General features: G+C 39.6%; 1 protein-coding gene across 1 annotated transcript; it reads right to left on the bottom strand.

Annotated features, from left to right (window-relative positions):
* Positions 1-282: 282 nt before the first annotated feature.
* LOC141630476 (uncharacterized) lies at positions 283-2,830 on the bottom strand. Its single transcript, XM_074443289.1, has 4 exons — positions 2,743-2,830; positions 2,099-2,328; positions 1,570-1,758; positions 283-330 (listed from the first exon to the last, which is right to left on the bottom strand). The coding sequence occupies exons 1-4, from the start codon at positions 2,828-2,830 to the stop codon at positions 283-285; spliced, it is 555 nt and encodes a 184-aa protein (XP_074299390.1).
* Between the last annotated feature and the right edge of the window lie 9,875 nt (positions 2,831-12,705).

Below are 12,705 nucleotides of genomic sequence, written 5' to 3'. Positions count from 1 at the left end.
TACCAAAGTGTCTTACCAAAGCCTACCTTAACAAATGGAAGTGCTACCATCTCGGTTGCCCGAAGTAGTTCATATCAAAGATACCATAATGAAACATTTATGAATATAAATAAGGTTTAACAAAGTTACAAATTCCAAATCCCAAAATAAAATACAACTCGGCTAAACCAAAAGAAAGTCTAAACTATAGAGGAAGCTAAAAAGTGATAGTCTCGCAGATGTCCCGTCCAATCCCGCAACCAGCTCAAACATCAATACCTGCTAGATATCTGCTCACCACCCCTAATGGATCACTGCAGGTTTTGCAACAACAGAAAAGGGGTTAGTCAACTGTACCATAAAACATGCTCTAACAATAACAATAATCAACAATCTCAATCATGTAACAATATAACTCCAACCTCCAAATATCACTATCTGAGCGGTAGCCCAGATCTGCCAGGTAACCCATCGCAACAGGTTACCCTCACCGCCAATGGGAGACCGCAGCTTGGCTACCTAAGCCCCGCTCATCTCAACGAGCGATGCCAGATCATTAAAGTGCACATCCCCCTTGTGACGGGAGCCACAAGGGACGAATATGGGGGTGAAGTCAATCTCCTGATAATGGCTTCACAATTAATACCACAATACCAATAACAACCAATCTCACAGTAATATAATCAACAACAAAGAATCACCATACATGAAATCAACCGTACAAAGACTGAGTAGGGAAACCCGACCTTATTCGAAATTCCGCAATCAAGCACACAACAATCATGCAGCTAAAACTTCTCCTCTACGAAATCTCCACCTAACATACATACACAACAACTCTAGTATCAAGATCAACCCTAATTACCCATTTCTACTAATTACTCAGATTAGGATTTAATTAAACTTAAACAAAAGAAATTAAACTAATTAAAGAAAACAAGAACTTACAAATGTAATAGAACACGGAACTACCGACTCCAAATGCTTAAGGTTCCACTCACAAGATGCTAGAATGTGATTAAGATGATTAGGGAGGAGATTAGAAATTTTTTTAGGCTTACGAAAAATGATTACTGATGTGTTTAACAATTATATATAACTCCCTTATCATCTTAATCAAACACCAGAAATTAAACCGTCGGACCGGGTACTCGGTCGAGTACCTGAAGTACTCGACCGAGTACGCCCTACTCGACCGAGTTCCTCACTACTCGGCCGAGTGCACCCAAAATAGTAGCCTATCTAAAAGCACTCGATGACATACTCGGTCGAGTACCGCCTACTCGACCGAGTACCGCCTACTCGACTGACTGCACTGAATTCAGAATACCGTGGTATTACAGTCTTCCCTCCTTAAAAGCGAACTTCGTCCCCGAAGTTCACACCATACCTGGTACAACCAAATATGGCACAACCTACTAACTATACAACTCGAAAAGAACACCCAACTCAAAAGACACTAACCATGAACTTGACTAGAGCCAAACTACGATCACACAACCATGCCAACCTCAAAACTACCCAAAACTCATGCAACTATCTCCTACCCCCCTTAAAAGACAAAGGTTACGACCCCGTAACCAAACATACCTGCTCAAAAAGATGTGGATAACACTCCCTCACTGTTTCTTCCGGTTCCCAAGTGGCTTCTTCAACATTGTAATTAGACCATAACATCTTGAGCAAGACGGTTTCACCTTTCCTTGTCTTGCGCACCATACGATCCAATATCTCCTTTGGCAGCTCCGCATAAGTGAGAGCTTTATCCAGCTCAATATTCTACACCTCAAGCACATGAGATGAATCACTCACATACTTCCGTAGTTATGACACATGAAAAACAATATGCACCCAATCAAGAGAAGGTGGCAAAGCTAAGCCGATAAGCCACTTTACCTACGCGATCCAAAATCTCATATGGACATATGAATTTCTTATTCAACTTCCCTCTCTTTCCAAACCTCATAACGCCGCGCATAGGTGACACTTTCAAAAGAACCTTATCACCCATCTCGAACTCGATATCCCTGCGATGCAAATCCGCGTCTCACTTTTGTCGATCTTGAGCTGCTTTTATCTTTAGTCGAATCAAGTGTACGTGTTCAACCATATCTTGTACCATTTGGGGTCCTAAAACCACGGCTTCAATGCTATCATCCCAACACAATGGACTCATACACTTCCTGTCGTACGACGCCTCACTAGGTGTCATCCCAATATTTGTGTGATAGCTGTTGTTGTATGAAAACTCAATCAGATCAAGTCTATCATCCCAACTCCCACCAAACTCCATTGCACATGCTTGCAACATGTCTTCTAGGGTCTTGATGGTCCTTTCAGTTTGACCATCTGTCGCAGGATAAAACACCATACTCATCTTTAAGGTAGTCCCCATCAATTCCTGCAACCCTTGCCAAAACCGTGATATAAATCTTGCATCTCTATCTGACACAATATCCTTTTGTACCCTGTGTAATCGTACCACATGCTTCCGGTACCCAAGAACCAGTTGAATCTTACTCCAAGTATCTTTCATTGGAATAAAATGAGCTGACTATGTCAGACGATCGACAATTACCCAAATCATATTATTACCCGGCTGAGTTCTTGGCAACCCCACAATAAAATCCATAGAAATTGATTCCCATTTTCGTTCTGGTACCTCAAGTGACTGAATCTTACCTTGTAGTCAGCGTTGTTCTCCCTTGGCCTTTTGGTAAGTCAAACACCTAGCCACAAACTCCGCTACCTCTTTTTTCATACCAGGCCACCAAAATGTCTTCTTCAAGTCCTTATAGAGCTTATCACCTCCCGGATGTACCGAATAAGGAGTGGAATGAGCCTTCATCATGATCAACTTTTTCAACTCCGCATCATTAGGCACACACCATCTCCCATCGAATCAAACACTCCCATCAGTATGGATGGAAAATCTTGAAACCGTACCCTTCTCCACCCCTATCTACCACTCCTGAATCTTAGGATCAAGTACCCGCTTCCTTTTGATGTCATCATAAAGTTCGGGCTCCATACTCAAATCACCAATGACATCTCCCTTGTGAATCATGTGAATCCCCGTCTTAGTCATCTCATCCTTCAATTTCATCAGTGACATGACAGTGCATAATGAATGCACACTCTTCATATTCAAAGCATCTGTAATCACATTAGCCTTCCCTTCATGATAGATGATTTCCATATCATAGTCCCCAATCAGCTCCATCTACTTTCTCTGACGCATGTTCAACTACTTGTGAGTGTAGATGTACTTCAAACTCTTATGATCTGAAAACAACTTAAAGGTTGCCCCGTATAAATAATGCCTCCAAATCTTTAGAGCAAATATAATCGCACCCAACTCCAAATCACGAGTAGGACAGTTCTCCTCATATGGCTTCAACTGTCTCGAGGCATAGGCAATGACTTTTCAATTTTGCATCATGACACATCCCAATCCATTCTTCGAAGCATCAGTGTAAACCACTAAGTTCTCACTTCCCTCTAGCAAAGCTATAATAGGAGCTGTAGTCAAACACTCCTTTAATGTTTGGAATGCCATCTCACAACTCTCATCCCAACTATATCAGGTCTCTTTCCTCAACAAAGCCGTCATAGGTCTAGCAATCTTGGAAAAATATTTCACGAATCTCATGTATTAACTTGCCAAACCCATGAAACTCCGAATTTCAGCAATATTTTGTTGGGGCTGGTGTCCTTTACAGTTAGTGCAAGGACTTATAAATCTCTAAAAGGATCAAAGGGTATACTTTTGTATTATAATCAGTTGGTCCACGTTTATCAATAACGGTTGGCTTGCTAGATAAGTTTGACGTTATTGTCATACAGATGGCGGTGATCAACTGGTCCCTAAAAGTCACACCTATAGGATACGTTTGAGAGATGTGACGGTATGAAAATACAGTCATGTTGATGCCAGAAAATTGACTAAGCAGTTAGTCCGAGTTATTTGACTAGTAATTAGTCAAAATGCGATGTTGAGATATTTTATTTAATACGGATTAAATAAAATGGGCTAAGGCGAATTAAACAGTTAATTCGTAAATTGAATATAAACAAATTATATTTAATTAATGTATATTGAATTAATTATACAATATTGTCTTTGTCGGGCATGTATTAATATTTCAACTAATCCGTGTTATTAGTCGATATATTAATAACCGATAACCGATGACGATTTATAATAAAACCGCGTCATATACATTTAGCATTTTACGAGCCAGACCACGAGTTAAAATTAAAAGGAAGTGGAAGCCCACTTCCCATAGAGGCTCACGGTTTTGGCCGAATGAAGCAAACAAAAGAGAGCTCTTTCTCTTTTGTAACCTAATGATTTTTCATTTGCAAAATATTAGGGTTTTGGAGGCACTTTTCCTCTGAAATTTCTAGATCTCACATCGTAAAATTCACAACAATTCTCTCAATATTGCAAGGCAATTAGAGAATACATTTCTAGCACAAGGGCATAGTCTCAGACGGTCTTGGGTGCAACGATTAGGAGGAAATCTCTGTTAATTTCTGTTTTTAGGCCGCATCTCAAAGGACCCGAGGTTATTTCTAATGCTTTATCGTTTCTTTGTTGTTTTTCGTTTATGACCATAAATCACATATTAAATTTATGTTATAGTCCTATAATTTAAGGGTTTTATACGGATATTAATACGTGCATTTTATATAGTCTTTTTAGCCTATTTTATGCACGTATTTCTATGCTTTTATCGTGGTTTTATGCTACGAAATGCCCCGAATATGCTACTTTGGTGTATTTTGTCTTAATTGCAGGAATGGACCAATAAGTAGTAGATTCAAGCCTAAAACATGTCCCTACGCATGCATTTAGGAGATGAGTTAAGTCGGAGCTTGGAAAGTACTATTTTGAGATGCGCATTGGAGTAAGGAAGTTAGGCGAGCCAAGAGAGTGCTTCAATTTGCTAGTCCCTTCTTGTAAGAGCCATATCTCGAGTTCTATAACAGTTATTAATGTGATTCCAGTTGGAGGTGAAAGCTTATCCTCTTAACTTTCCAACGCCACCAACCACGCCCTATTTGTCCAAGTAACGAAGGAATGGCAGCCGTTTGAAGTTCAGTGCGCGAAGCAGGAATTACGCGCTGAGAAGTGCTCGATCGAGAACTATTTCTATTCGATCGAGAGCCACTTCTTCTCGATCGAGTGGTTTAGGATGAATAAGTACTCGATCGACTATTTTTCCTTTCGATCGACCAGTTCCTTTTATGCTTTTGCTCGATCGAGTGATTTAGTTACTCGATCGAGTGGATTTTGCTGACGGGCTGGGCTTTTTAGTTATTTTCCGTCATTAGGTTTAATTATACTCCTATTTTCTTATAAATAGGAGTTAGGATGTCATTAGTTATCATCCAGGGGATCAATATACGTTACTTTCTTCTGTCACTTTCCCTGTTACTTTTGTTCTTTCATTTCCGGATCATTTATATCAGTAATTTCTTCCCTCTTTTCTCTCTTTTTATTTAATGTTTATTATTCCCTCTCCCTCTTTATTTATTGTTCTTATTAATCTTATGTCTAGCTAAATCTCCTTAGTATGTTAGGATTAGGGAAGCCGTGGTAGCAATGTTTTAACTGACTTGAATAGGTTAGACTTGCGATAGGAATTGTATTAGGCAATTTAATTGTTATCCGGTCGAATGAATGCATGCAGGAGACCATAAATCTAGTTAACCCCGACCTAGATCGAAAGATTGGAAGGGAAGGCTTGCTTAATTACAATAGGGTATTGCGGTGAGGGCGAAAGTTAAGGCATTTTACGCTCTAGGGCGGTTTAAGGACCGAAAGGTGACGACCATAGCTCTTCTTATCAATAGTCTAATCGCCTTAGTATTCATGATAGTATAAGATCTGATAGCTGCCACGGTGGACCGACTCCTAGCATACTTCCTTCTCTTACTGTTAATTCTTTTCCCTTGCCTTAATCTCTAGTTTAGTTAAATCAATCAAAACCCCCAATTGTGACATTTAGACAGATAAATAGACAAATAGATAGTACACCGCCTCCCTGTGGAGATCGACCCTACTTACCGCTGACTTCGTTAGTAGTACTTAGGTATTTTATTTTTGGTACAAAACGACAGTATCAAATTTTGGCGCCGTTGCGTGGAGGCAATCTATTTATTTATTTGTTTAAATTTTATCTGTTTTAGCCTCGGGGATTTTTCCCTTGAGGCCGTTAAATCTTTTTCCTTGAGTCTTTGTTTTGATAGGCCTTATAGGTACTACCTAGACAGTTCTAGGTGAAAGACGGTCAAAGGGAAGGCTTGAGTACCTTTGACCCATCACCGATGTCCCATTATATGGAACAGTCGGTGATCTGCTACGGGAGATGTGGTTCTGCTGAGCACAATGCAGCTGTAGTTGTGCCACCACATCCACCCTATCAATGGCCGCCGCAACAAGATCCTCCTGATATACAAGAAGAAGAGATTGCGGAGCTGAAATCCTTATTGAAGACACTTGCATCTCAATTGCAAGATCGTGACCGAGAGAGGCAAGATCATGATAGACACACTTCTTCGCGACTTGAAAAGCTCGAAACTTACATTGCTCAGTTAGCAGCTGATATACAAGAAGAAGAGGTTGCAGAACTGAGGTCTTTAATGGAGATACTTGCGTCTCAAGTGCAGAATTATGATCGAGTGAGGCAAGCGGTTTCTCCCCTGAGAAAACCGTGTTACCCAATGTTGAGGATGATCTCTATGACTCGGATGACGAGTTTCTATCATATTTCACTGCCCCACACGAGGATTTCAGCGCTGTACAGGAGGAATCACTCGATCGAGTGACAATTATTGGTCGATCGAGTGATTTTCCAGGAGAAAGTGCTCGATCGAGTGAACATTCTACTCGATCGAGTGGAAATCAGGAGGAAACTGCTCGATCGAATGAAGATTCTACTAGATCGAGTAGTTGGGCCATTGGGAGCTTTGGTTCGTCATTTGGGTTTGATTTTGATGACGATTTCGATGACGATAATGGATACGGTGAATCTTCCCTATTCAAAGCCGAGTTGGATGCACTTGAGGCTGCGATTTACGGGACGAATTCCACTAAGAAGGGTGTCAAAGAGGCAGCTGAGTCGGTAATTGCTCCTAGCACGGAAGAGGTAATATCTTCCTTTGTCGATGATTCCGTCATTGAGAGTGACCGACACGAGGTAGTAAACGATAATTTATTTATTGTTTGTTTTAATAGTAAATTGCCTCGATTGACTTTTTTGTCGCATCCCAATGCTTTACCCCTTCCTAGTAGGTCGTACAATTTAATGATTTTTCACCATCCTTATCATCACAAAATCGTTAATCTGAAATGGAGCCCTACTTTATTGACAATTGCTCCCGCGCTCCTATATTTTGTGGATAAATTTAGGAGCGTCCATAGGAAATTTGTTAGACTTAAATGTTTACATATCTTTATTTCCTACTTTTCTATTCCACTTTGGTGCTACTTACTCTTACGTAGCACATGCGCAGCTATTTGACAAAGTTCTTTGCGCTTTGAGCTGCTTTGATTGTAATTAACCATAAAGGCTCGAAGAAAAAGAAGGTCGAGCCGACTGATCAAGCTAGCGCTACCCGGAGGCAACCCTGGAGATTTTATTTTGCTTTCTATTTCAATTTCAAATTGTAATAAATGGTTTTTATAACATAGACTATCTCGATGCTTGTTTTTGTCGATTCTGGGGCTGTTTTTCATTGCATTTTGCAGAAATACGATGAGAAGTACTCGATCGAGTACTTTTGTACTCGATCGAGCACTTGTGCTGCCAAATTCACTCGATCGAGCAGATATTCCACTCGATCGACCACCTGCAGAACTGGAACTACTCGATCGACATACTTTTGTATTATAATCAGTTGGTCCACGTTTATCAATAACGGTTGGCTTGCTAGATAAGTTTGACGTTATTGTCATTCTGATGGCGGTGATCAACGGTCCCTAAAAGTCACACCTATAGGATACGTTTGAGAGATGTGACGGTATGAAAATACAGTCATGTTGATGCCAGAAAATTGACTAAGCAGTTAGTCCGAGTTATTTGACTAGTAATTAGTCAAAATGCGATGTTGAGATATTTTATTTAATACGGATTAAATAAAATGGGCTAAGGCGAATTAAACAGTTAATTCGTAAATTGAATATAAACAAATTATATTTAATTAATGTATATTGAATTAATTATACAATATTGTCTTTGTCGGGCATGTATTAATATTTCAACTAATCCGTGTTATTAGTCGATATATTAATAACCGATAACCGATGACGATTTATAATAAAACCGCGTCATATACATTTAGCATTTTACGAGCCAGACCACGAGTTAAAATTAAAAGGAAGCGGAAGCCCACTTCCCATAGAGGCTCACGGTTTTGGCCGAATGAAGCAAACAAAAGAGAGCTCTCTCTCTTTTGTAACCTAATGATTTTTCATTTGCAAAATATTAGGGTTTTGGAGGCACTTTTCCTCTGAAATTTCTAGATCTCACATCGTAAAATTCACAACAATTCTCTCAATATTGCAAGGCAATTAGAGAATACATTTCTAGCACAAGGGCATAGTCTCAGACGGTCTTGGGTGCAACGATTAGGAGGAAATCTCTGTTAATTTCTGTTCTTAGGCCGCATCTCAAAGGACCCGAGGTTATTTCTAATGCTTTATCGTTTCTTTGTTGTTTTTCGTTTATGACCATAAATCACATATTAAATTTATGTTATAGTCCTATAATTTAAGGGTTTTATACGGATATTACCCTACAAGTGGTATCAGAGCGAGGCCACATAAATTTTTCTATGTGATTTTCATCAAACGAATTGAATCGATAAATTTTTGTTGCATAAAAACCACACGGCTGAAATTTTTTTGGATGCACGGCTAAAATTTTTTTTTTTATGCACGGCTGTATTTTTCTTGGAAACCGTGTCTATATTTTACACGGCTGTTTTTCTTGAATTCCGTGCCATGTCTATTTTGTTGTTGTTTTTGTAAACCGTGCTAATCAGACGATGTTTTGTCTTCCTTTTGTTCTTTGCATATTGTAATTTTAATTGATAATTATTGCAATATGTTAAAGTAGTATCAATTGTAGTTTCAATTTTATACGGATTAGATTAAATTGCAATTGGTTTTAACAAATCAATCTTGTTTTTTTTTGCTTGTTGAGGCTCTCGTTTTTTTTTTGTGTACCGCTGGGATTTTTTTTTTGTTTTTTTTTGCCTTTTGAGCTCTCGGCAATCAGCTCTAAAATTAAAAAAAAAAAAAAAAATTGGTACTGTTCACGGCCAGACGTGAAGAAAAAAAAAGGGTTTTATTTTTTTTGGCCTTAACATGTGCATAATACGGATTTTATGCATTCACTTGATAGTGAAACGGTTCACTCACGTACCATTTAGTTACTTTAAAACGATTTAAAGTAACGGATTATCACGGATTAAAATTAACTTGACTAAAGCGGTTTTGTCACATAATTTTAATCATTAAAGGTGGTTTGGATAAATTTAACATAATTACGGAATTATGTCACGAATGAATTTGTTTTTAGTTGATGCATTTCAGTTATCGTTATTTTGAATGTTTTGAATGCTTACATTACGTATTTATTTATTTTACAAACGGTTGTAACTTAGTGTGGCCTTAGTAGAACGTGTTACCGTAATGATGGAACACGATCTTGGTTGTATTTTGAGATCTCGTATCTCCATTTTGTTTTTCTTTATTACAGTTTTTATTTAGAATGTAAATAGGTTTATATTTTGTAAATTTTAATTGTAATTTTGAGAAGACTAAAGATGGAGATCGGATGCTCACTCCCGCTGCATGGACATAGATGGAACATCAAGACAAGCTTCTCGGGTCCAACGGTGGATTCCAAAGTTGTATTATGTTCTTTTTACTAGGATAGGCCACATTAGGAATTTTTATTTACGTTTTGCATTTTTATTTATTTTATCGTAACGATAGATTGCATCATATTCCGCCTAAAAACCGAACCACCTAATATTTGCATGAAAACTGACTCATATAGAGGTCACGCGTTAGTTTTCTATGACATTCTTATGTCACACGATCATTTTTAAGCCATCACCTAAGTTAATTCATTCACGTAATGCTAGTTATTCGTTCACTTAAAATGAATTAAAACTAAGTTGATGGGATCTTCCTCGTATAACCAAAAATTGAGAATAGTCTTTATAGGTCAAACTCCAATGAATCCCTTCTTCGTCGGTAGGCATAATATGACCCCTTCTACGTCGGGTAAGTTGGAACTGATTGACCTATTTTATCTCAACACTATGGTCACTCGTACGATCATGTGATTATGGTGGACTATTGATAGGATTTACAGAAATCTATCGACCAGGAGTTCTTACGAAAGAACTAGCTAAACAGTTGGCTTATCAATTTACGGAAATTGAGTCTTGGGATCACTTGTATCATTCTTGAGGGAGATCAATTATGCAAGTGCTATGAGTCTACACGATTAAAATGAATTTTAAATAGACTTAAATCACCTCGATGAGTTGCTTATTTCGTTTTTGTTTTCCTTTCTTTTTCAGTGTAGATCACGAACTTTTAAACTGCTAATAACAATATGGCTGGTCCTACTAACGACCCAATGCCAAGTGCCACATTGGACCGTGAGTCCTGGCTTCGGATCTTCATGAATCAGATGAATCGTCTACTCGATCAAGAATGATGGATATAACCCGCGGGATCGGGAGGCGGCATTACGGAATGCCGCCGCCGCCGACGGAAACTCAAATATCTAATAGAGCCCATCCCGCCAAACCCAGGTCCCACGGCTAGAGCTAACGAGATCGCCAAGTTTAACGATTTCTGTATGGAAGCGAGTGCGGTAAAGAACGTACTCATTTTTGCAATGGAACCCAATTTGCAGAAACGCTTCATAGCCCAAGGTGCAAACAAGATTTTCACCACGCTCACTAAGGAATTCTCGAAAGCACCGAGAATCGTGACCTATGAGCATACCACTCGCTTCTTTGATGCGATACTCCAGAAGGGCCAACCGGTTAGCCCACACATTCTCAGCATGATTGAGAATGTCGAGAGACTGGAGGCGCTTGATTGTAAAATTAGCGAGAACATTGTGATTGACCGCATGCTTCATTCACTCCACGATGGTTTTGCGCTCTTTAGAGCCAATTACTATATGAATGATTTGAAGAAAAGTCCCCATGAACGCACTCCTTCTCGTACGGACCGAGAAGGACATGAAGTTCAAAGGGGGAGCATGAAACAAGATGTTCTCGTTGTGACAAACAAGGGCAAGGGTAAGGGCAAAGCTCAAGCACCTAGCAGAGGCAAACCGAAGTTCAAGAAGTCGTGGTCGGGTAAGAGTGGGCCTGGTGAGGCAAGTAACTCATCGAGCACGACAAAGAGCAAAACCGATAACATGGAATGCCATCATTGCCACAAGACTGGGCATTGGAGGCGTACATGTCCTGTTTACCATGAGGACATAAAAGCAGGTCGCGTTAAACCTGTTGGTATGTCTTCATCCTTTTCTACTTTTATTCATATGATTGAGATTAACCACGCAAGTTACTGGAACTTGGGTACTAGATACTCGTTGTGGTTCTCATCTCGTGTAATCATGTGCAGGGGCTCCGAACATCGAACCCCTCGTAAAGGGTGAGGTGGATCTGCGTATCGGGAATGGAGCACGATTGGCTGCCGTCTCGAGGGGAACATACGTGATCCGACTTCCTAGCGGATTTGAGTTATTTTTGTATAATCGCTATTATGTACCCAGTCTTTCTAAAACATTATTTCAGTTTCTGCACTTGACAAACTTGGTTTTTCATTTGTAATAGAGAATAATAATTGCATTTTCTCATTACACGATATGATTTTTGGCAAGGCAGTCTCCATGAATGGAATTTATGTTTTAGATCAGACCACCGAAATATTACACGTAATGAATAATAAGTTAAAGGTTGGTGACAAAGATCAAACGTATCTATGGCACTGCCGTATGGGACACATTAATGAGAAACGCGTAAAACAGCTCATAAAGAATGGAGCTATCTCGGCCTTTGATTTTCAATCATTTGGCACGTGTGAATCATGTCTCAACGGTAAGATGACTCGAATTTCCTTCAAAGGTGTTGGAATGCGCGCTGCTGACCTATTAGGACTCATACATACGGATGTGTGTGGGCCTATGTCAATCACCGCAGGAGAAGGCTATAGGTATTTCATCACTTTCACGGACGATTTAAGTAGATATGGCTATGTCTACTTAATAAAGCACAAAAGTGAATCCTTTGAGAAATTCAAGGAATACCGAGAATCGATTCTAACCTCTTGGGAAGAAAGATTAAAACACTGCGCTCAGACCGTGGTGGCGAGTATCTTTCTCACGAGTTTGATCAACACCTTAAGGACTGTGGGATTGCCATACAGTTAACTCCACCTGGAACACCTCAGTCGAATGGTGTGTCCGAACGGAGAAATCGAACACTACTTGATATGGTTCGATCCATGATGAGTCACACCGTGTTGCCTAACTCATTATGGGGTTATGCTCTTCTGTCAGCTGCTCTAATACTTAACCGAAGTCCGTCTAAAGCTGTTGACAAGACTCCATATGAACTATGGAAGGGAACGGTCCCTGACTTGTCCTTTATACGGGTTTGGGGCTGCGAGGCTTA

Source organism: Silene latifolia, chromosome Y (genome assembly GCF_048544455.1).
Source record: "Silene latifolia isolate original U9 population chromosome Y, ASM4854445v1, whole genome shotgun sequence".
NCBI lineage: Eukaryota > Viridiplantae > Streptophyta > Magnoliopsida > Caryophyllales > Caryophyllaceae > Silene > Silene latifolia.
The sequence above is the reverse complement of the archived record's forward strand: the minus strand, read 5'-3'. Positions and strand labels throughout refer to the sequence as shown.